At 39.3% G+C, this 25,026-nt stretch overlaps 2 protein-coding genes across 2 annotated transcripts; one reads left to right on the top strand and one right to left on the bottom strand.

Moving 5' to 3' along the window:
• Nucleotides 1-2,334: 2,334 nt before the first annotated feature.
• mis12 (MIS12 kinetochore complex component) lies at nucleotides 2,335-5,370 on the bottom strand. The gene is made up of 2 exons (XM_017459411.3): nucleotides 5,067-5,370; nucleotides 2,335-3,504 (listed from the first exon to the last, which is right to left on the bottom strand). The coding sequence occupies exons 1-2, from the start codon at nucleotides 5,089-5,091 to the stop codon at nucleotides 2,870-2,872; spliced, it is 660 nt and encodes a 219-aa protein (XP_017314900.1). The 5' UTR covers nucleotides 5,092-5,370; the 3' UTR covers nucleotides 2,335-2,869.
• Nucleotides 5,371-5,626: 256 nt separating this feature from the next.
• On the top strand, nucleotides 5,627-8,731 carry derl2 (derlin 2). Its single transcript, XM_017460742.3, has 7 exons — nucleotides 5,627-5,796; nucleotides 6,671-6,736; nucleotides 6,822-6,895; nucleotides 7,012-7,105; nucleotides 7,346-7,541; nucleotides 7,709-7,799; nucleotides 8,198-8,731. The coding sequence occupies exons 1-7, from the start codon at nucleotides 5,704-5,706 to the stop codon at nucleotides 8,301-8,303; spliced, it is 720 nt and encodes a 239-aa protein (XP_017316231.1). The 5' UTR covers nucleotides 5,627-5,703; the 3' UTR covers nucleotides 8,304-8,731.
• Nucleotides 8,732-25,026: the final 16,295 nt, after the last annotated feature.

The raw sequence follows: 25,026 nt of genomic DNA on the forward strand, positions 1-25,026 counted from the left end.
GGCTGCACAGCTGTTCACCAATAGGTAAAGTCTGTGAGAAAGAAAAAAAATAAAAAAGTGGAGGGAAAGGGAATTCAGTTGGAAGACTTGTAATTTGAACTGAACGTTTCAGCAGGACAAATCTGCATCACGATCAACAAGTTAATCCTGACCTGACTTCAAATAAAATAAATAAATAAAAATCAATATGCATAATTGACAAGTCTGGCTACAAGGTGCTGCTATAGATTAGCAGCACGACGCTTTAAAAATGATGTATTGATTGTACGTGTCCTATTTATGAATGCCGTGTGACATTCTGAACTTCCCATATTTGATTCACAGAAGGAAACTGCAACTTTCAGTGATAAATGAGTGGAATACCAATCTCTAATGCTATAGCTCCAGCACAGAGAATAAAAAATGCCTGAAGGCTTTGAACTAATGTCTTACACTCTCAGATGGTCTTTCGCAGACAGAGCGGGTGGATTTCAAGTCACATCATATTTTATTTATCAACCCCAGCGTTTGGTTTGGGAAAATACTTAACGCAAATGATTTCCAGAAGCATCACTACGAATCTATTTCTCTTGGGCGCCTCTACGATACTCTGAATTTCATGCATAATAGTGGCATGTAGCCATAACCTCCAAGATGTAGACCACTTCAATACATGACCTCAGCATAATGTTAGTGCTTTTTCATTTTAATATTGCATTCATGGCTTGCTGTCTAAGGTCATGCCGGCCTAGGGGAAATTTCATATGCTTGCAAGACCGCAGTAATGCGCCTGATGCCAATTAAACTCAAATTTTAAGCTCAAGCGCAACCCTTTCATCATAACCTCTAGTGAGACTTAGTAGTTGATGTAGAAGATAAGGACTCTTTATTAGCATACCCAATAATGTGTTCAGGTGAGGTGTTTCCAGTTCACAGTTTTGCAGTAAAGGCCACAGTATATGTCTAGTTAGTATTTTATATTATGGCTTTTTAGGCATTTTTAACAATCATCCTGAATGCAGTGGGTTGCATTGGCATCTTACAGCTCCAGGGTCTCCGGTCTGATCCTGAGCTCGGGTTACTATCTGTATGAAGTTTTGCATTTTCCCCACTTATCTGCTTGGGATACCTCAGGTTTCCTTCCACCTCCTAAAAACATGCCCTTAGCAGCCTTGATTCATCACAAATACATTACAGTACAGTGAAATTATCCTGTTCACATTTCCCAGCTTGTTAGGAAGCTGGAGTCAGAGCATAGGGTCAGAATGATATGGTGCTGGTGGGTAGCAGGTGGGGTTAAGGACCCCAATGGTGGACGCCTGAGGGCTTTAACCCCCACCCCTTATGATCAGTAACCCGATTCCTGAACCATTGAGCCACCACTGAAACGGGGTGCTTTGGCGCTACCATTTTTTAAAGCATTGGACTGGCTATGAGCAATTGCCCCTAGGTGTGAATGAGTGTGTGAATTTGTACATGCATGCTGCCTTGCGAAGGACTGCCATCACATCCAGGGTGTATTCTCACCTCACAACCGGTATTCCCAGGATAGGCTCCAAATCCAACCTCGGCCCTGATCACGATAAAGCACTGAAAGGTATGCGTGCAAGAACACAAGGCATCCAGGTCATTCTCAAGAACGCTTTTCTTATTTCTTAGTTTTTTCCCCAACATCAATTAACGACCTTTTAAGAACCCATAGCAAACATTAGCATTTGCGACACGCTCCATAAGTGTGTGTGGGTTTGGCAGGCTTCCTGATCTGATTCACCTCCATCCTGCTAAACTGGTAGCGAGCAGACTCCTGCTGTTCCGGCTTAGGTCTTAATGAGAGAGATGAAAGAGGTAAAAATTCATCCAGGCTGCTAACTCGGGGTTGTGTCGTTCGCTCCACACGACCCCTTACTGCGCCCATCCCGTCTTTCCCTCGGCTCTGCCTACAACAAAGCCGTTCATCTCCGTCGTACTCTTTCAGTCAGCAGTATTATTTATTTCGATTTTTTCCTGGCCTTGGTGTAAAAACATACTGGCTTTAAATTTCTTCTTGTATTTATCGATACTTCCCGAGCTTCATTTAATCAAACGGTGTGTGAGCAAATTTAACCTGTAAATCGCTGGTATGAACATGTACAAAAGAAGTGTGGCATTCGAGAGAATACATTTATTTCAGAAAAACATTCATATTATATGAGAACGCCGGAGTTCGTATAAATTTCGTATAAGGAGACTCTTTAATGTGTATCTCGCTGATCCAATTCCAATGTCATAATTGGTCAGGAGTTTTATATACAAGAATCACACCAAATTAAAATAAATAAATAAAACCGCTTATTTTTTTCAATTCAAAAACACTGGTAAAAACGAACATGAACTTTTATTGTGTTTACAACATGACAAACATGGGAATTTATTTATGAAATTTAGATTTTGCTCAGAGCTAAAGTGCCAGTTATTAACAACAACAAAAATAAATCACTGAATAACAGTGTCTACCATCATGGAACTGCCCCTTGTTTGGGTCTACAGGCCTCCTGCTGTGAAGAAGGAGGAAAGCACAGAGGTTTGGGATTATAGGAAATTCAGTTTGATCTCATTGCACTGAAGATAAAAGGAGAGAATCCACATGAATCTGGCCTTAGAGTAGTATAGACAGTGGATTTGGTTGAAAAAGGTGGGGATTTTGGGGGACTGCATTTCATTTGTCAAAGAAGGAATGCCAGGCTTACAAGCCTGACGCCTTCGCTGAGAAGAACACATTGGACGTTTTGACAAGATGGCATAATCGGACTGCGCGCTGCTGCCCCCTTGTGGATGGACCGTTTTGCACAGCCAATTACCACTGGTATGCAACTGAAAGTGTCATTGAAGAAGGCACAGGAGAAAAGAGGTATCACACTTCACCTAAGGATTTGCTCTTCTTCCTGATCGTCTCCATCTCACCCTGCAGTTGGTTCACAGTCTCAATCATATTCTGGAAGCTGTCTCGGATATTTCCCATTCCCTCCTTCCGCCAGGATAAACGCAGTTCGTCGATCCACTGCAGCACCTCGTCCAGTTGCTCCTGCGTTTCCTTCTGCTCCGCGAGCTCGGCCAGGAGAGCTCGTTTCGCACACATCTCTGCCTCGTAAGACTTTTGCAGCTCTGCGGTCGAAGCCTCCAGCTTTAAAAGCTCTTCGTTGCTCTCCGGGTTTTTCCGGTGAGACTCGTCTTCGGGCAGAAGGACGTTTTCGGGCACTGAAAGTACACTGCTCACCAGCAGAGCCTCCATGCGAGCCGACAGCTTCCTGAAGCGTTCCTGCAGGAACTGCAGCAGTTTCTGCGTGCACTCTCGAGTCTTTACGCGAAGCTCTTCGGGCGGATCTTTGCCCTGGGACAGTTTTCGGACAAACACTGACTCGACGACTACGAGCATCTCGTACAGACAGTCCTGGAAGGCGCTGTTCATCCTCATCATGCAGGTCTGAGGGGTGAAGCCGAAGAACTGCGCCTCGTACAGCTTGAGGGAATCCGAGGACACGGATCCCACTGCGAAACATATGCCGACTCGTTAGATCACATCTACATCAGTAAACAATGATTTGTTTTTTTTTTTGTTTTGTTTTTTTTAAATATATTTTTTAAAAATCAACAGACATAGAAATGAACATTTCTAGCCATTTCACATGACATGAAAGAGACAGGAATTTATCAGTGCACACTGTAACGCAATCACAGGTTTGGGTTGTACCAACATTTTATTGCTAATTCAGCCGATTCAAAAGGAAGTATACGGAGGACACGCTCCATAACCTGAGCCTTAAGCTATAATAAACATGTTTAACAAAGGAAAAACATCTAATGGATAATACGGTGAAATGTTCTGTGAGAAACATTTACTCAACATGTCTGATGGAGGACTTTCCAATCTCTCACTAACGTGATGAACTGCATTTTTAAAAACACCCAATTAACTTCAAGAGACAAGGAAAAATAAGACTGGCTGGTGGGGGAACTACGGTCATAATCATAAGACTGCTACGATCGAAGTGATGACAAGAACTAACTTGTTTTGCAAACATTACAAATATAATCAGTTGTTTGGAAACTGGACAGGAAAATAAAACTTCTACTTGGTTTCACTTAACTATCCTCATCAAGGATTTTTAAACATGCTAGTTTTCACAAATCTTGCAGCTTAATTGGTCAACGCATCATATGGGATTTAACAAATTCAGGGCATTGATTTTTCTTTGGAAATCTGTTACTTATTGGTATATACTTTTACATGTTTGCCTTTAGCTACAGCTAGCATAAAAGTCATCGTTTTATTTTTCAGGAAGGTGACCAACAGAAATTTTTTAAATCTCTCAACACAAAAACAAATTATTGGAAAACCTATTTCCTGACACATAACGTTATATTATAGCTCAAATTCTGACATCTTGTTAGATGATGTTTCGAGCCAGAAGACAAACTGTTTACACAACAGTCTTTTCTGTCAATGACCCATTTCCATTTAAATGACTTTTAATCTATCAAACTATACAAAAATACACACGTCATTCTAGTGATTAAAAAAATAAATAAATAAAATAACACACACAAACACACACACACCATATGAATATAGTACAAGACAAATTTCTTAAATTCGTTGTGAAAATCTGACCACTGAGTGTTATCACAATATATCTAAAACGTTAGAAACACATTTACTCAAAGATTGGTTTGTGATATGCAAATCGGCGCATTTAATATTCTAATATTTTATTTGCATATTGAATTATATTACAGGAAATTACTGTTATATGGGTTTAAAAAATCGCATTTTGAAATGTGTAAAGGAAAATTATAAGCATCCTATTTTGTGGTGCTTGGCTTTAAGGTGAAATAAAATATGAAAAGTTATTAAATTTGAAATATATTACATATAAAACACATTGCATACCGTTTTGTTTGTTTAATACTTCTAATCACACCACAAACAAGCACGCGCGCAAAAAGCGCTTTAAAACGTGACTATACAGAAGATTGAGAACTTCCTAATGGACAAACAGATTAAGAAAGAAAGGGGGGGGGAAAATTAAAAACATATTAAAGTCTCTCACTGTTTGTTTCTCGGTCCTCCGCCATTTCCAAAGCCCGCGCGCCAAATGGTTTTTCTTCGCGGCTTTGAAGATGACGCAGTGACGTCAGTGCTCTGCCCTCTAGTGGTCAGGATGTATTCATTTCCTGTTTCTCGACTAGCTTCGAAACAATTTATAAATATATGTACGCGCCATGAAAATACAAAAAAAAAACCCAACGATTTCCACTAGATCAGAACACCAGCACCATGAAAATGTCACACTTCAGTAACCCGGACGAATCAGAAAGTGACACTTAAACGTTTAAACACAAGGCAGCGGGAGACTGATTGAATCCCAAATGCATCCAATTTGATTGTTTAGGGCACTACATAGGGTGTATCACACCTTATTCCACCCCTTTTTTTGTAGGCAACATATATAGAAACTAGCGAGCTGTTTGAGATATAGCCGAAAACGTTTCCGAGCAATCGGAAGCTCCGCTGAGCGACCAATCACATTGCTGCGCGTGCCCCTGAGGTATCTCTCAGTAGCCAATAAGAGATGTATATCTCAAACTCCGCCCTCTTTATTTGTTTCTCTATGTAACGACGTGTCAAGAGATACCGGAAGTGTAACAGTCGTCAAGCCAAAAAAAAAAAATAAATATATAGTAAAAATGGCTTACCAGACATTCCAGCAGGAATATTTACAGATCCCAGTGGTTACAAGGACGTACACAACGGCCTGTGTGCTCACTACAGCGGCTGTTGTAAGTAAAATTTATAAATCATGTCATATTTTAACATTCAGGGACGGTTAGGGAGTAGTGAGTGACGTTTTCGAAGAGTTGGCTAGTTTGCTAGCTAGCTAGTTAGCGGTTTGCTAACAGCTGGGAGTTTTAACTTGATCACAGACATGGCGGCGTGTGTGAGCTGGTTATATGACAGCTGTAGACCCGTGGAAAGGAAGTGAGTTTGTAACAAAGCGATTGATTTCCAGCGCGTTATGAGCCGTGATGCCCTGATGACATTAGGGTCGAGAGTGAAAAAGTTCACCTGCCTCTCAGTACAAGTCAGCTCGATCATCCACTGTAACTTGTGTTACAGTACAGATGTCAGAACAGATGTTACTGCATCATCCTGGTGTTTCTTTAATGTTTAAAAGAAAAATTGCTTAACATGAATAGTTCACTGACGACAGCGGGGTTTATCTATTCCAGATGATTGCATATAGAATCACTTTCACACAAGGTGATGAATAAGGAATAACCCACTTCAGGACACGCTGTTCTAGAAAAATAATCAATGACAGGGTGGTGTGGTGCGATATAGTGTTACTGTTTCCACCCTGAAAGTGTTTTATTGCTCTTGTACCCCAGCGAAAGTTTCAATAAATTAAAGAACGACTTTTCTTTAATCCACAAGGGAGAAAATACTTTTTTAATCCATTTACAGATACGTTAAACATTGTAGAACATCACGACACAAGTTAGTTGTTATGTTGAGTTGCCTAATACAAAGAGCCGGAATTTCCTCACGTTGATGTTTAGTTATCTAAATCAGTATGTTGGTTATGTTTAACATGCATCTCTCTCTCTCTCTCTCTCTCTCTCTCTCTCTCTCACACACATTTCCTCCCCACAGCAATTAGAGCTCATTACGCCTTTCCAGCTGTACTTCAACCCTGATTTGATATTAAAGCAATACCAGGTGAGTGCGTCGCGCTTCGTCAGTACTCCGTTTCACGCTTTCAGAAGTCAACGTTAAATAACGTGAGACACGCCGTCCTTTGCAGGTATGGCGGCTCGTGACCAACTTTCTGTTCTTCGGCCCCGTCGGCTTCAACTTCTTGTTCAACATGATCTTTTTGTATCCTTCATGGCGCGATCACGCTTGCGACTGGGAACGTGTACGCCGGAGGAACGCTGTCAGTTTCTCATTCGCAAAAAAAAAAAAAAAAAAGGGCCTTAACCTGATCGCTACAGATACCGCTACTGTCGAATGCTGGAGGAGGGCTCGTTCCGGGGCAGAACCGCTGACTTTGTCTTCATGTTCCTGTTTGGCGGTCTACTCATGACCGTATCCTTGACATTAGTTTTGGCAAATTCCACTTTGGGACGTGCTGTTATAGAGAAAGGAAAAGCTTCAGATTAACTCCACTTTGGATTGATCATTGATAATTTTCCCTATAACAGCATGTCGTGGAGTGTTTTATTCTGAAACAGTATTTTTCTGTGCCATGAAAGAGCGAAGCCGGAATCATTTCCGAAGCTCTAGGTTGCCCCGGATTCGTTTTTCCCACCCTTAATGCGCATGTAGATATTTGGCATGTTTGTGAGTCTTGTGTTCCTGGGCCAGGCGTTCACTATCATGCTCGTGTACGTGTGGAGCAGACGGAACCCCAACGTGCGAATGAACTTCTTCGGCCTGCTCAACTTCCAAGCCCCTTTCCTGCCGTGGGTCCTCATGGGATTCTCCCTGCTCCTGGGCAACTCCATCATCGTAGACCTTTTAGGTACATATTCAAATTAGGCCACTACTTCAGACTTATTAGTGTTGTTAATGTAGACTTGTTTGTACTGGTAGCGCTCAAATAATATCCACCTCTGGTTATGCCTCGATATGAGGAGTAGGAATTAGCGATTGTTTCCGATATGCCTTTTTTATTCTTCTTCTGTGCAGGCATTGCAGTCGGGCATGTGTATTTCTTCCTGGAGGATGTATTTCCCAACCAACCCGGTGGAAGCAGATGGCTAAGAACTCCTTCTTTTCTGTGCGTTCCCGAGCGTTTTATTCCTCTTATATGACATGTGTTTTAAATATGAACGAACGATGCGTCATACCTCTTAACTGTTACAAAATGCTGACACTGGAGACTCCTTCCATTCGCGTACAGCTCTACGCAAAAATATCAACGATTGCGCATGTATGGGAATTCTGTTTATGCGGAGTCCCCGTGTAAGTTGTCGCCATAGAAACGATAACACATTAGAACCAGTGCATTAATGTAATACTGTTATCTGACTTGCAGATGGAACTCCTGTCAGAGCTGCTAGTATTAAAATAAATAAAGAAATAAACACCCTCTGACCAGTCAGAATCGAGAATGCATCAGTTCTGTCGTATAATGGGATATAGGTTATGCATCTCTGACTCTTATTCTTTCCGCAGTAAAATGCTGTTTGACACACCAGAGGAAGATCCCAACTACAACCCCCTCCCAGAGGATCGCCCAGGAGGGTTTCCCTGGGGCGAGGGCCAGCGTCTAGGGGGTTAAACTTCAGCGCCACCGCTCCGAGCACACATCCATGGACTCCTTCTCATATTCTCTTGTGCTGTAAGAAAAGACTGGGACTCGGTCCGCTCGTCCTGAGCGAGGCCTGCAGTGTGCGTGCGGGTACTTTTTGTTCCCCCTCCAAGCTGCTTGTAAGACCCAGACTGACACTCGGACTGCGTGTGTGGGGTTGAGACCGAACTGGAAGTTTCAGCACTGTTGCTCTTGCAGTTTGTTTGTTTTCTTTTGTTTTTGTTTTTTTTCCGTCGTGTCGTGCAACAGTGATCACTAATGTGGAGCTACTGCAAACAAAATAATGCTGGATTGACTGAAGCCAGAGCAATTGTAATTTTACTTCTTTCTTTCTTTCTTTCTTTCTTTTTTTTTTTTTTACAAAAATAAATGTATATGACACATGCAGTTATCTTTAACTGTTGGTTGAATGTTCTTTCTGTCTGGATGTCAAGAATCTTCTGATCTTTGTTTAAAAAAAAAAAAAAATAGGGGTGAACAATACTGCAATCAAATAATTCAAATTAATAATAATAATAATAATTAGGAAAGATTAGTTTACAAACAAGATTCATATTGTTATGTATTTGGCCTCATACATATGAATAAAGTCAATAAAAGGTTGTTTAAATAGCAGCAGGTGGTTCATTACACAGTGAAACTGCAGTTTCAGTTCTTTTCTAGACCAGAGTAATCATCACGCTGGCTCGCTCTGATTGGCTGCCTGCAGCGAGAGGTCACATTATGCGGCTGAAACTATCAACAGAATCACGTTTTTCATAAATTACCTTGACAAAACAAATTCAGTGGTGCTACGGGTGAACATCTGTATTTCCATCCAGCTGTACATTTTTTATATTAACAAAGTATTGGAGGGTTGTAATAATTTAAATGGAATCATGATGGTTGAAAGGTTCAAAGTGGGTTTTTTTTCCCCATGTGTGAGTCACTGATATGTTTACAGGGTTTTCATACATACTTGAAAGACTTAATTTTTGTATCATTTTAAATAGAGGACTAGAGCATGTTGGGGTTTTTTTTTTCTCTCTTAATTTTCTCATTGTAAGTAGAGCTAATAATATCTGGTATTAAAAAAAAAAAAAAAAGTTTTTATAGTTTCAGAATTTCAGAACTAGTTTTCATTCAAAGAACAGGTGAAGCATCAACGGGTAACGATCAACGTGATTCTACCACCACTGTGCAGATAGTGTTTCTCAGGGTGATGAGCAGTATTGGGTTTCCACCAAACCTAACTCTCTATGCTAAGGCCAATGTATTTTTATTTATTTATTTTGGTTCTGGTTTGGTCTGATCAGACCGGAGAACGTTTTCCCACATGTTTGCTGAGTCTCCAAAAAATCTTTTGGCAAACTCCAACCAGGATTTAATAAGTCTCACCACGCTACTATAATGTCCAAGATTTGTGGAGTCTCCAGCTTATGGTAGTCCTGCGAACAGCTTCTCCCATCTGAGCTGTCGATCTCCCAAGTTCCTTCAGAGTCACCCTTTGGCCTTTTGCCCGGTTCTCTGACTAACACCCTCCTTACTCCTCTTTTAGGGCCTCACTTGTCCTACATTTTTCAAATCTTGGATTTAATAGTGGTATGCAAGGCACTGTACCTGCTTGCTAACATTGTCATTTTTCCACTTAAACATGAAAGCTACAGGCTATGCCCAAGTTAAATATTATATATATTATAAAACTGATTAACATTTCCTAGAACTTTACAGTTAGCTATTGTCGTAACCTTTCTTATTCATAAAAATAACTTGAATTGGTTAACTTACCAACAACAAAAACGTACTAATTATAGCAAGCGGTTCATGTGAGCCTTTGTTTCATGATGTTGTCTCGTCATTGAATGTCCTGTTCATTAGGCAACATACTGCTAACTAGGTGTACAAAAACATTTTAGGTCACTTCTAATTAAACAGCACATGAACATATGGTATTTGGAGCAAATAAACTAAATTATGGTCTGACTGCAATGACGAGTATATTTTTTCATGACACAAACTTGTTCACACAGCAAAGAACACGAGAACGCCAGGTTAAATTTATTCTCACCAAAGCCATGTGACGTGTGAGTATGGAGCTTATACTGCGCTACACTGGGGAGGGAAATCCAGAAATTTTTCTTTAAAAAAAAAAAAAAAAAGCCTTTTAAATACGTTTCCATGTTACATGATTGAAACAAACGCAGCATTAACTTACAGGCAGATAGTGAGTGGTGGACTTGGTTGCCACTGGGGGAGTTGTGCAGGAAAGTAAATGCAAGCTGTGTAGAAAAGAAGTAGATTGCACTGATCAGCTATAACATTACAGCCTCCTGCCTAATATTGTGTAGGTCCCCCTTGTGTTATCTTGCTGAAAGAGGCCACTGCCATTAGGGAATATGAAGGGAATTTTGCCATGAAGGGGTGTACTTGGTCTCCTACATCCACATGAATGCCAGGACCCAAGGTATCCCTGCAGAACATTTCCCAGAGCACCATACGTCCTCTGTTAGCTTGCCTTCTTCCCATAGTGAATCCTGGTGCCATCTCTTCGCCAGCTAAGCGACGCACACACACCTGGCTGTTGACATGATGTGAAAGAAAACGTGATTCATCAGACCAGGCCACCTTCTTCTATTGCTCCATGGTCCAGTTCTGATGCCCACCTGCCCATTGTAGGTGCTTTCAGCGGTGGACAGGGGTCAGCATGGGCACTCTGACCAGTCTATGGCTACGCAGCCCCATACGTAGCAAGCTGCAATGCACTGTGTGTTCTGACACCGTTCTACCATAGCCAGCATTAACTTTACCAGCAATCTGTCAAACTGGAATCCGACCAGACGGTCTAGCCTTCACACCCCACGTGCATCAGTGAGCTTAGGGCACCCATGACCCCGTCATCGGTTCACCGGTTATCCTTCCTTGGACCACTTTTGGTAGGTACTAACCACTGCATACTGGGAACACCCGACAAGACCTGCCATTTTGGAGATGCTCTGATCCAGTCATCTAACCATCACAATCTGGCCCTTGTCAAAGTCACTCAGATCCTTACGCTTGCCCATTTTCCCTGCTTCCAACACAACAACTTTGAGAACTGACTGTTCACTAGCTGCCTAATAAATCCCACCCCTTCACAAGAGCCATTGTAACGAGATAATCGATGTTGTTCACTTCACCTGTCAGTGGTTTTAATGTTATGGCTGATATTTGTATATGACATCTGTGACAAGCAGCTGATTAGATGTTTACAACCTTCTATATATAATTATTCTAAATAAAAAATTCTGAACAATTACACTTTTGTCAGCTAGGATTTGCAGTTTGCATGAAGGAAATAGTAGTATTGTTAAATGATTCAGAATCTTTGATCAGGGATTTCTCCAAAAGAAAAAAAAAGTCTGAGATATTCACATGATATTCACATCCAGTGCACTGGTTTAGTTTATATTCACATTATCTAGACAGCAGATACTGTGCTGTGTGTGGTATTTAAAACATAAAATAGTGATTTAATATATTATATATATATATATATATATATATATATATATATATATATATATATATATATATATATATAAAATTAACCTAAGCACATCTCTGGGAAATACTTGGAAAACTACAAAAGTCTAGTAGGTTCTAGAAAAAGAAAAAAAAAAAGAATATATAAAATTACACTACATATCTCTTTGCAAAAGAGACATCAACATCCTCATGAAACAAAGTGCTAAGTTGGAAGGAGGTCCAAAGTTCGGTGCAGAACCTCTGGAAGAAGTTTTGTACTTCTTGGAATTCTCTGTTGTCTTTTCCTTATGAACGTGCGGAAAGATTAGTCTTTTATGCCACATCATCATAGTCCTCATTGTCGGAGTGGAGCTTATCCACATCGTCGTAGTTTTCTGACCCAGTGTCTGACACCTCCTGGAGCGGAGGTGGATCCAGGTCCAGGTAATCTGGCAACGATGAGACGTCTTCGTAGCTGTATCGCTCTGCGAAAAAAAGAAAAGCGTGTGAATAAACACGAACTCAGATCAGATCACCCGTTATCAAATGAAGTCTATTTTCTACGGTGAAGAGTCCACGTATGAACAAAATGCAGTCACACCAATGAAAAACCGTATTGTTTTTCCATTAGTGACATGCTGAAAAAAAACCATACTATGCTGAAAAGCAAAACCTTTATTCCATTTCTCTTGAGTCGTCTGATCTCTTTAATGAAAAACAATCAGCAAGGGATTGCATTTTAATAATTAAACAATGAATCTGTGTCAGCGGTGTTGCATTGTGTTTCACTTTTATCAGTCTGTTGCATTCGTGCCATACTGAAATGCAATCACTGCCCGAGCTAAACCGTACTCCAGGAGAAGGGCCTGAAAGTGGTATTTTCCAATTGGGATAACCATTTGTGTATCGCATTACAAGTGTTCTCGCCGTTGTGCTTGCTTTTCACTATGGCACTGAATCTTCTCCATAATTTTCAACCTCCATTTGTCATGATAAAGAACATCTACTCTAGGTATGTACACTATATGGGCAAAAGTTTGTGGATATCTGGCCATCACACCAATATGTGTTTTTTGAACATCCCCTTCGAGATTTAGTCCACCTTCACTGTTATAATAACTTCCACTCTTCTGGGAAGGCTTTCTACTTGATTTTGGAGCATGGCTGTGTGGAGTTGTGCTCATTAGCAACAAGAGCATTACTGAGGTCAGGCGACGTTGGATGAGAAGTTCCACTTCATCCCGAAGGTGTTCAGTGGGGTTGAGGTCAGGGCTCTGTGCAGGACATTGGAGGACTTCATGCCGGAAAAGGGTTGGGCCTCTTAGTCCCGGTGGAGGCAAAGTGTAATGCAACAAGACATCCTGTACAATTGTGTGCTCCCAACTTTGTAGCAACTTTTCAAGGGAAGGGTTGCATATGGATGTGATGGTCAGGTGTCCACAAGCTTTTGGCCATGTAGTGTATTAAGGAGGTATGCTGCGTCCACCTTGAGCACTCTGAGCAGGAGAAAAAACTGACTGCCGCTACCTATGGTGAAATAAACTGAAAACCTGAGTCGCTTAGTGTAGAGCTGAGCTTTGTAATCATGATAATTCTCTACTCCTATCTGAATGCTATACCTTTCACACTGAAAATGGAAAATGGAAAGCTGAACCCAGTATATAACAAGTTAATGATGAACAAACGAAGTGGCCCAAGCTCAAAAATAAATAAATACAATACAATACAATACAATACAATACAATACAATACAATAAAGGAAGGTCACTGCACTTCCGCCATTTTGATTTAGCAGCTGTATCTTACTTAGCACGATTTTGCAAAGTTACACACGCAAACAAATCTGAATAAACGAGCCAAGCGTTGTTAAAAGAAGTCGAGATCAAAACATACATCCTATATTAAAGATTATTTGATTCGGGACTGTTTTATTCTGCAATTTTATGCTGCCACTTGCGATTACTAAATAGAATGTTTTGTGCGTTTACTTGACGCCGCCATTTTGTCCTTCATCCTAATCCGTCTGATTGTTTTCTTAAAAAAATAACTCTTTTGAAGGGTTTTACTTGAGTTACTTGTTACTTGAGTGTGGTTCGGCTCTAAAAATGAACACATTAAAATCGACAGAAGGGGGCAGTATAGACCTAAAACCTTAACCATCAATAATCCATCATTAATTTCAGGAAGGGAACTGAGTGTATGAGGAAATGTCATAAAATGAAAGTTTTAACCTTGTGTGTGTGTGTGTGTGTGTGTGTGTGTGTGTGTGTGTGTGTGTGTGTGTGTGTGGCCAAAAAAAGTGCGGAACTCAGATTCACCAAGCTAAGCTGCAGACTTTTTAAATTTCCTTCGGGGAGGTAAAGGACTCCCTGAATATCCTATCAGTGGACTGGGGGTCAGCAAAATCATGTTCTTTTATAGTTTGTTTCTTTAATTATATAAAGACAAGAATATTGAAGGAATACTCCAGCTTTTTAAACCCTAATTTCTCTCCAAACTTTAGCGTATGTGGGTTTATCACAGAAAATAATTTTGACACAAAACCTGTTCGCTTAAAACTTCAGAATAGTCAAAGTCGAAGGGCCGGGGTTGAACACATTTTTAAAACACACACTATTGTAGAAAGTCCCTGCTGAAAAACCCCCCAATAGAAACCTGTATAGAAGTTTTAATGGTTATAATGGGAATTATATTGGTTTTAATGGAAACTGTAATGGTGCCTGTGGGTCTATACTGGTCATCTGTCACCTTCTATTGGTGGCATGTTTTGTTTAGTGGACACCATTAAGGACCAGTAATGGTAATGATTTTAATGGTTAACAGCTGATGGATTGTAATGGTATTTGTCGTGGAAACCATTATAATTTCTGTGCTGGTATTTGTAGTGGAAACCATTAGAATTTCTTTGGTGAGTTCTATTGTTTTGTTTGTTTTTTTCAGCAGGGGTTTTTATGAATTCCTCAGCCAAAGATATAAATGAAGCTCAACATCTGTATTATTTATTAGAAGATTCACAAGTTTGTGCTTGTGCATTAACAGTGTAGCCTGATCACACATGGATACCACACAACCTTTGGGAATGTCGAAGTAACTGGAACTACATTACACTGTACAACTCCATGTTTGGTAATGATTCTCATATGGTCTGTCTCATCCTAGGTCCTCTGTTCTGAGATTGCATTGGTTGTGGTGTTGAATTTGTTTGAAATGTTTATTGCAGTGCTCAACAACTGCCCTTGGAATTATGTTAGAAGTGAGTTGCGAGGAAACAGGTTTTCTGTTTAGGTTTTCTCAGTACAGGGAAAAATATCAAAATCCTTGGCTGTAGTAATCACAGATATGCTGCACAGATATGGTAGAGACTGGGGCATTCCTTTACGCTTGCTACTGAAGACAAGAGCGTCACAGAGACCCTCCTTCCCTTGTACTGCAAGTGGCTAGGCATGATATAATTGATGCACACTTCTGGTTGCATTTGAAAAACACCATTTAAGCAGAAGATAAGAGCAAGGTACTTGTTGGATTAAAAAACAACAACAACAACAACAACAACAACCCAAAGATCATTTTGCAAATGTCATTCAATCTCACCACTCTGAGGTCTGTCCACATCATCGTAACTCTCTGAGACACTGTTGTTGTCCTGAAAGTTGATGCGGGTCTCGGGAGGATTGCTGATAACAGGTTTCTGTAAAGAGGAAGTTTCATCTTCTACCATAGGGTTTTCAGCCACCTCCTCATAACTGTTGGTCACTGGCAAATAACACAGCATTGGACAATTTTTCATCATTATTATCTCTGAATACGGAATACTAACGAATATTATTTAATCTCTACTTTATATATTGGTTTTGTTTTCAAATGCAGTCTAAGAACCATGCATGAGGAACACAGGAATGACAGAATGAACAAAAAGGAACATTAAAAAAAAGAAGTGATACTAAAACAGGGTAGTAAAGAAAGCTCTATCTGTTAGCGACAGGAACGACGGAAACATATGTTCGATTTACTCAAATGCAAATATACAGAAGTATCTTTTTAGTATTTTTTTTTTTTTTTTACATGTGACTGATCAACTTTTAAGTAAACCAAATCCTTCAGATTTTTTTTTTTTTAAACCAAAAAACGAGATCCTTCACATGTCGGTCATAAACCTCCTCATAACCCTAACCATTACGTGTAAGCTGTGGAGATCCAGTGCAAAAATAATGAAGTGAAATTTGCTCATCATATATTTATTTATTTATTTATTACTTATGTTTTTCTTCCCCTTCTCCTCCCTTTTTTAGGGTGAGTACGACCTTCGTCTTGGTAGGCTGACCACTTTAATAGGAATACCAGTACCCATGATCATTAATGCAATTATCCAATTAGCCACGTGGTCGCAGCCCATTGCATACAACCATGCAGATACAGGTCCAGAGCTTCACATGGTCACATCAAACATCAGAATGAAGAAAAATTGTGAGCTCTGTGACTTGGATGTTGGTACCAAATGGGCTGCTTTGAGTAGTTCATAAACTGCTGATCTCCTGGGATTTTCACACACGACAGTTGCTAGAGTTTACACCGGTTCGAGTTAACAGGATCCTCAAATAATCACTCTTCACAGTCTCGGTGAGCTGAAAAGCATCCCAGAATGCACATGTCGAACATTGAGGAGGATGGGCTACAACAGCAGAAGACCACATCGGGTTCCACTTCTGTCAGGTAAAACAGGAATGTGAGGCTATCACAGATTCAACGAAACCGGACAGCTGAAGATTGGAAAAAGACCAGGTGATGTTTTCCCTTCAGCTGCCTAGTTCCGGTGAGCCTGTGCCCACTGTGGAACTCAGAAGTTCCTTCGGCAACTTGACATTTTCTCTCCCCCAAAAAAAGAACTGCATAATAATTAATAATAAAAAAATGATAACTTTTCATGTTTAAAGGTTAGCTAAAGCATGTGTTAGTCCCTAAGCAGCGTTAGTCTCTTAGTCACAGTCTTGTATGTTTTAGTTGTGTATTTTGTTACTGTAAAAGATTTCTTGCCCTCAATGCAACTTAACTGAACAAAATAAAATAAACAAAAATAAATAAATAAATAAATAAACAAGATGCTAATCCTTACTGGACTCTGTGTCAAATTGGCTTCTTGGAGGAAGTGGAGGTCTCACATCTTCCTGACCATTATGCTTAAAAGTGCTGGCCCTGCAATGGAAATATGTCGTAGATCTTACGTATCTTCATCACTTTTTAAGAGTATCGAGGTAGTTCGTAAGGTTTACAGCATACTCGACAACATACAGATTTGTACTTACATTTGAAAACTTGACTGAGCGTCATTTTGAGATGTTGCAGCATACTTTGCAACTGAAAGAGGAAAACAACAATCAAGTCGTGTCAGATCTCTGATACATACAGTGGGTATAAAAAGTCTACATACCCCCGTTAAAATATTTTGTTGTTTTTTTTTGTGATGAAAAAGATAAATCAGGTGGAAATTACAATGTATAAAAATGAAGTGAAGAACAATCAGGTAAAAACTATTTAGGTGCAAATAGGAAAAAAGAAAAAAAAAAAAAAAAAGTCACAATACCCTGGTTGTATATGTGTGCAAACACTTTTATAACTGTAGATGTGGCTGTGTTCAGAATAAACCGATCACATTCAAGCTCATGTTGTAAAATAATTGTCACGCAGTTCTCATCGATGAAGTTATTCTGATTAACCCCAAATAAAGATCAGCTGTTTCTGTAGGATTTTCTTGACAACGTCTTGGTTTCATTTGACACACAGCCATGGTGTGTAAAGAACTGATAAAACCTGTACAGGGTCTCACTGTCTAAAGGAATCAATCAGGAGAGGTGTATAAAAGAATTTCCAAAACATTAGATGTACCATGGAACACCGTCATTGGATGTACATGGAACAGGACGTCCATCCAAAATTTACAAAAGGACAAGATAAAAAAAAAAATACTGATTACTCTTTGTATGTGACAACAATCTCTTGTATTCATCACATGTCTGGGCTATAGGGTAAGGTGGAAGCCTTTTCTCACAGAAAACATCCAAGCCCAACTAAATCACCCCAAACTATGTGGCAAAATATGTTATGGTCTGATTAGAACAATTCCAAGAGGCATAATAATCCAAAAGGTATGTTTGGTGCAAATAAAAAAAAAAGCACATCACCAAAAGAACACTATGCCCATGGTGAAGCATGGTGGTGGCAGCATCATGCTTTAGGGCTGCTTTACTTCAGCCAGAACTGGAGCTTTTATCGAAGTGGAGGGAATCATGAATAGCTACAAATACCAGTCAATTTTAGTGTAGAACCTAGTGCAAAAAAAAACTGAACATGACAAGAAATACCCCCTGACCACTTGACCCAAAGCATACATCCAAATTAACAAAGGAACGGCTTAACCAAAAGATGATCAATGTTTTTGAATGACCTAGCCAGAACCCAGACCTGAATCCAACTACAAATCTGTGGGGTGACCTGAAGCGGGCTGTGCACAGGAGATGCCTTCACTATTTGACGCCTCTAGAATGTTTTTGGATGAAAGAATGGGGAAAGTCCAGACGTGCCACGCTGATATAAAGATGAGTGGTGTAATAAAATCAAAAGGTGCGCCAACAAAGTATTAGTTTAGGGGTGTGCACACTTGTGCAACTCGGGTTATTGTACGTTTTTTCTTCTTTTTTTTTTTTCTCCCTATACAAATTTCTGATTGTTTTTCAGTTGATTTGTACATGTTGCAATTTCACATTAAAGGTGTGAAATGATCTGATCTGATTGATCTTATTTTAACAGGGGTTTGTAGATTATATAGATATTTATCTACACACTATATTAGCCACCGCATCTCACCTGACCTTGTCACATGACTGTCTGCACCTGTTCTCAAGTTCACGCTCATTACTGTGCACCTATATATAGCCTCATTCTGTCACTGCATCCCTGCAAAGTTTTTCTATTCTAGTTTTTGTATTGTGATTTCTCTATGATATCCTGTTTGCTGACCGCCTGACTCTTTTGCCTGCCTTGACTCTGAACTTGCCTTACGTGCTGGATTTGTTTGCTGAACTTCGTATATTAAAACGGCTTAAACTACAGTTGCATCCGCCTCCGTTGTGACAGAATGAGACACAACCTTGGTAAATATGAGCAAGGAAGGCTGTGAAAAATTGTCTTTATTGTTTAACCTTTTGATCTTTCGTTAAAAAAAAAAAAATCACAGAAATACCCTGCTCTCATGGATATCAAAGCATTTCAAACACAACACAGGTTTATTAAAAAAAAAAAGTTACATTTAGGTGTGCAACATTATTGGCACCCCTATTAATTCATATGAGAAAAATATATATTTGAAGTATATTCCCCATTGATATCTTACCTTTTTTTTTATTTAAAAAAAAAAATTTTTTTTAAGTACACCTGGGTGACTAGGAACAGAGAATTGTTTAACCATGACTTCCTGTTTCATAAGAGTATAAATATGAGGTAACACTACCTTCCCAAATTCCTTTAGTCATTCATAACAATGGGTTAGACCAAGGAATATAGCTGTGATGTGCGGCAAAAGGTTGTTGAGCTTCACAAAATGGGAAATGGCTATAAGGAAATAGCACAAGCGTTGAAAATGTCCATTTCCACCATCAGGGCAATAATTAAGAAGTTCCAGTCAACTGGAAATGTTACGAATCAACCTGGAATTGGACGTGTGTCTGTATCGTCTCAACACACTGTGAAGGACCTGGACATTCTGTTCGAATACATGGCATCATGGACTCTATCAAATATCAACAGATATTAAATGAAAACATGACTGCCTCTGCCAGAAAGGTTAAAATGGGTCGTGCTTGGATCTTCCAGCAGGACAATGATCCAAAACATACATCAAAATCAACACAAAAATGGTTTACTGACCACAAAATCAAGGTTCTGCCATGACCATCCCAGTCTCCTGACCTGAACCCCATAGAAAACCTGTGGGGTGAACTGAACAGGAGAGTCCACCAGCGTGGACCTCGAAATGTGAAGGATCTGGAGAGGTTCTGTATGGAGGAACGGTCTCAGATCCCTCGCCATGTATTCTCCAACCTCATCAGGCATTATAGGAGAAGACTCAGAGCTGATATCTTGTCAAAGGGAGGCAGCACAAAGTATTCACTAAAATGGTGCCAATAATTGTTACACACCTATATTTAACAAAGCTAAAAAAAAAATGTGATAAACCTGTGTTTTGTTTGCAATTGTTTAATATCCATGAAAAGAATTATTATTAATTTAATAAGTCACATTTGATCAATTAATTCTCCAGACTGAAATGTGTTTTATCTTTTAAGCAGAACATACAATTTTCATTAATATAGAGATTGTACAAAGCAATTATAAATGCTGTTATAGGAAAACATTAGAAAAATAAATGATGTTGAGGTGTGATTATTTTCCTATAACAGCAAGCATTTTCCTCTTATACCGCGGCAAATGGACAATTATTCATTTATTTTATTCATTTGAAAAACAACCCAAACTTACTGATCCATTTTCTCTACCGCGTATCCTACACAGGGTTGCGGGGCAACCTGTAGTCCATCCCAGTTGGGGGACACCCTGGACAGGGTGCCAACCCATCACAGGGCACAATCGTACACATACACACACGCGTCCATTCAGACAATTTGGAAATGCCAGTCAGCCTAAAGTGCATGTCTTTGGACTGGGGGGAAAAACCAGAGTACTCGGAGGAAACTCCCAAAGCACGATGAGAACATGCGAACTCTGTGTCGACACGGGGGTGGCGGAAAACGTGCTAGCAACTAAGCCACCATGCCCGAGGAAACTCCTTCCATAAATGTTAAAACATATCTCTATTTACATCTCTATATCACAGATTATACTTTTTTTTTTGTTAAATAACAACACTCTCGCATTTACCTTTCCTTCCTATGCACATGTTGATGATGATGAATAGAATGACTATCACCAAGCTTGATGCAAAGACACCTCCTATTATTAGCAAGAGAAATTTCTGAAATTCCATCCTGGTGATAAAAAAAAGACACACACAGACACACACACACACACACACACACAAAAATCGACAATGTATCTTCGATGGTGTTTAGGCTCAAACAGTGCAACACACAATGACTATCATTACTGCAATCTTTCAAATGCAGTCAGCTATTATGTGGTGTGTATATATAGTACGTATGCCTGTTAAGGTTGTCATATCAGTTTGTATTAGTTCCTCTTTCTGCGGCTGACCACATAAGCACACGCTTTGCTGAGGCTCAACCGAGCTGATGTTTCCTGAGAGGAAAACCATCATACTCGTCTTTTCTAAATAGCTTCTCTGTCTTTAAAGTTGAAGCGTTTCATACAGCCCCAGTAGACGTAGAGAGGCTTAAATCTCGCCACTTTATCTTTGCTTCTAAGCCCCCCAAAAACGCCGTGTCATACTTTATCCATAACACACAACATCCTGTCCAACACAGCAGGGAAAAGAAGTTATTTTCATCGTATGATTATTTGAATGAACTTATTTGAAACAGTCCTTCTTAACAGAAATAGATTGAACTAAAAAAGGTTGCTCTGCAGAACCTGAGAGTGGATGAAGTAAATAATAAAAGCAGTTTCAAGATTACATTTAAGACGATTTAAACAACAAGAGAAAAAGATGGTAACTTTTGATTAGAACGTTTTATGCTCTTTTTAAAGACCTAGTATTGAATATAAATCTATAACTCGTTCAGGTTTCCATTTTAATTGCGACATTAGAATACAGTTTACTGCAATCTACTGCATTGTACATGGCTACACTATTACAAACAAACTTTAAGGGTTCTTCTGTCCCTCTGAAGAATATTTGAAAGGTTTAACCCTTTACCTTCCCAGTAGAACACTTTTGGGAAGCTACGAACCGTTAACTAACGCACAAGCCCTTCTTCTTTTTACTAAGTGTGTAATGAGGGTATAAAACTACACCAGAAAAAAGAAAAAAACCAAACAAAACAACAACAATAAAAAACTAGGCCTGTGTGTTTAGCAAAAGTACTATTGTAAGGAATATATTTTACATCAGTTACCTTTATCTTCTTGGATCATAAATCTCCATGACCATTTAAACGACTGAGATAGAGCGGCTGATTGAAGAGTGTGTGACAACAGTGACTTAAGTTCTCAAAAAAAAAAAAAAAGAAGCTTCCTGTTGATCTTCCCGAACACCCATCATCCCTCCCACAACAACTGACTGGTGTGTTACTTGGAAGATATTTCAGTAGTAGGATTGCGAAGTGAAGTGTGTGTCTATGAAATCAAATAAATAAATAAATAAATAAATAAATAAATAATGATAATAATAATGAGAATGAAAGAGTCATTAGATGTTCTATTGCAAGGCGTAATAGTAGTACTTAATATACAATAATATATAAAATCCCTTACTACTAAAACTGATTAGATGCCTACCTGCAACTGATTTTTGATTTTTATAATCAGGAAAATTGAAAATGGAGCAGTATATACACGCTGACCATTTCACGTACAGTAGTGTGGACTATTATCTTTATGATGCACAGTATGTGTCTGTAGCTTATGTCTGTGTCTGACCTCAGGCTTGCTTTTTTTTTTTTAACATATACCACAGCATTGTTGAAGTCTGATTGGTCAGATTTAATTAGCCTTCTCTAACCGGATTTGAGAATAGAATTCGAAATCACAAGTTTATGTTTAATGTACTCGTTGTGATACATTCTTGTTTCTAAGAACTTACACACGGGACTTGTATAGAGAACATCCATTATCTAAAACTAATAATAAACAGATTAAAAATATGTTGTGTAATAAAAAACAAACAAACCTTTATTTATTTATTTATTTATTTATTTATGTAGTTAGTTTGTTTTTCTTTGTCTTGGTAACTTCGAGAGAGAGAGAGAGAGAGAGAGAGAGGGAGGAAGGAGGCTGGTAATGTTATAAGTGATAACAGGAACTAACTTGCCTTTGCAAGTATTAAACAACATTGAATGTAACTTCAGTGCTGTGAAAAAGTATTTGCCCTTGTATTTGCCTTCTGTTTTTTTTGTGTATATCTCATGCTAAATAGTTTTATATCTTCAAACGAAATACAATATAAAACAAATTCAACCTGAGTAAACACACAATACAGTTTTTATTTATTCTTTTTTTTAAGCAGAAAAAATAATTATCCAATGCCTATCACCAATTTGGAAAACTAGTGTGCCAGCTTTAGCGGCATTATCCTAACTGTAACCAAACACTTCTGATAACTGGAGATCAGTCTTTCACTTACTTCTAGGACTAGGACTTATTGGATCATTGTCTTGTTGCATAATCCAATTGCACTTGAGTTTACGGACTGAAGACCGGACATTCTCCTTTAGGATTTTCTGGTAGAGAGCAGAATTCACGTTTCCCTCAATTATTGCAAGTTGCCCAGGTCCTAAAGCAGCAAAGCATCCCCACAGCATCACACTTCCACCACCATGCTGGACTGTAGGCATGATGTTCTTTTTGTTGAATTCTGTGTTTGGTTTACGGCAGATGTAACGGGACCCCTGTCTTCCAAACAGTTCCACTTTTGACTCATTAATCCACAGGACATTCTCCCAAAAGGTTTGAGGATCATCAATGTATGTTTTGGCAAAATTCAGACGAGCCTTAATGTTCTTCTGCGTTAGCAGTGGTTTTCACCTCAGCACTCTTCCACGGATGCCATTTTTGCCCAGTGTCTTTCTGATAGTGGAGTCATGAACAGTGACCTTTACTGATGTAAGAAAGTCCTGTAGGTCCTTCGATGTTGTCCTTGGGTCTTTTGTGACCTGCTGGATGAGTCGTTGCTGTGCGCTTGGAGGAATTTTGGAAGATCGGCCACTTCTGGGAAGGTTCACTACTGTGCAGAGTTTTTCCATTTAGAGATAACGGCTCTTGCTGTGGTTCTTTGGAGTCCCAGAGCCTTTGAAATAGCATTGTAACCCTTCCCAGACTGATGTATTCCAATCACCTTCATCATTTCTGGAATTTCTTTTAACTTTGGCATAGTGTGTTACTCCGTAAGACCTTTTAACCAACTTCAGGTTTGCAGTAATCAGGCCTGGTTACATCTAGTCCAGCTGAACCCCATTATGAATGCAGTTTCATAGATTTAGGGAATTATTAACTATGGGAGCAAATACAATTTCACACAGGCCCGGTTGGTATTGGATAACTTTTTGTGCTTCAATAAATAACATTATCATGTAAAAGCTGTATTTTGTGTTTACTCAGCTTGCCTTTGGTTTTTTTTAGCTTAGATTTTGTTTTCATTTCTGAAACAATTTAGTATGAGATATACACAAAACCAGAAGAAATCATGACTGTACAAATGGTTAAAAGTACTACAGTGTGTAACTCATTAACCCTTTAATGCATCAATTATTTTAAAATATATCTAGATCATGTCTTTTTCCTTAAAAAAAAAAATCTTTTAAAAAACAAAGAACCAGTTTTAAAAGCTAAGGCATTCATTGGAATCTGGCACAAAAATAATTTCTTTTACTTTTCATTCGGGATTTTGTTTAGAATTGAGAACTGAGAATGTCCAAATAGTCCAGAAATCAGGATAATGAATTATGTTAAATTCCAGCATTGCTCTGATTTTTGATTTTTCTAAAATATCAACCTTAAATTGACTGTCGGGTTTATGGATGTATGCAGGAAAGGGTTATCCATCCATCCATCCATCCATCCATCTTCAACCGCTTACTCCTTTTCAGGGTCGTGGGGAACCTGGAGTCTATCCCAGGCAGCATCGGGCACAAGGCAGGGTACACCCTGGACAGGGTGCCAGTGCCTCGCAGGGCACACACTCACACACACATTCATACACTACGGACACTTTAGACACGCCAATCAGCCTACCATGCATGTCTTTGGACTGGAGGAGGAAACAGGAGTACCCGGAGGAAACCCCCTCAGCACGGGGAGAACATGCAAACTCCGCACACACAGAGCCGCGGGAGGAAAGGGTTAATAAATATAAAAACGTAACCAATATAAGATGAATAAAGCACTTCAAAATGTGCTGTTATTGGAAAATAATCTACATTGTAGTAGTAACGGTGAATCCACTTCACGCCAGGCTGCATCACACTACCTTGTCACTGATCATTTTCTTATAACAGCAGACTCTACTGTATTTTAATCCTTACTTGAT

The sequence above is a fragment of the Ictalurus punctatus genome, chromosome 28, assembly GCF_001660625.3.
Source record: "Ictalurus punctatus breed USDA103 chromosome 28, Coco_2.0, whole genome shotgun sequence".
Lineage (NCBI taxonomy): Eukaryota > Metazoa > Chordata > Actinopteri > Siluriformes > Ictaluridae > Ictalurus > Ictalurus punctatus.

Excerpts from the sequence above, each read along its gene's own strand:
- mis12 (XM_017459411.3), bottom strand. The coding sequence starts at position 5,091 with ATGGCGGAGGACCGAGAAACAAACA. Across the intron at positions 3,505-5,066 it reads GGAGGACCGAGAAACAAACA|TGGGATCCGTGTCCTCGGAT; the intron begins GTGAGAGACTTT and ends TATGTTTCGCAG.
- derl2 (XM_017460742.3), top strand. The coding sequence starts at position 5,704 with ATGGCTTACCAGACATTCCAGCAGGAATATTTACAGATCCCAGTGGTT. Across the intron at positions 5,797-6,670 it reads TGCTCACTACAGCGGCTGTT|CAATTAGAGCTCATTACGCC; the intron begins GTAAGTAAAATT and ends TCCTCCCCACAG. Across the intron at positions 7,800-8,197 it reads CTAAGAACTCCTTCTTTTCT|TAAAATGCTGTTTGACACAC; the intron begins GTGCGTTCCCGA and ends TTCTTTCCGCAG.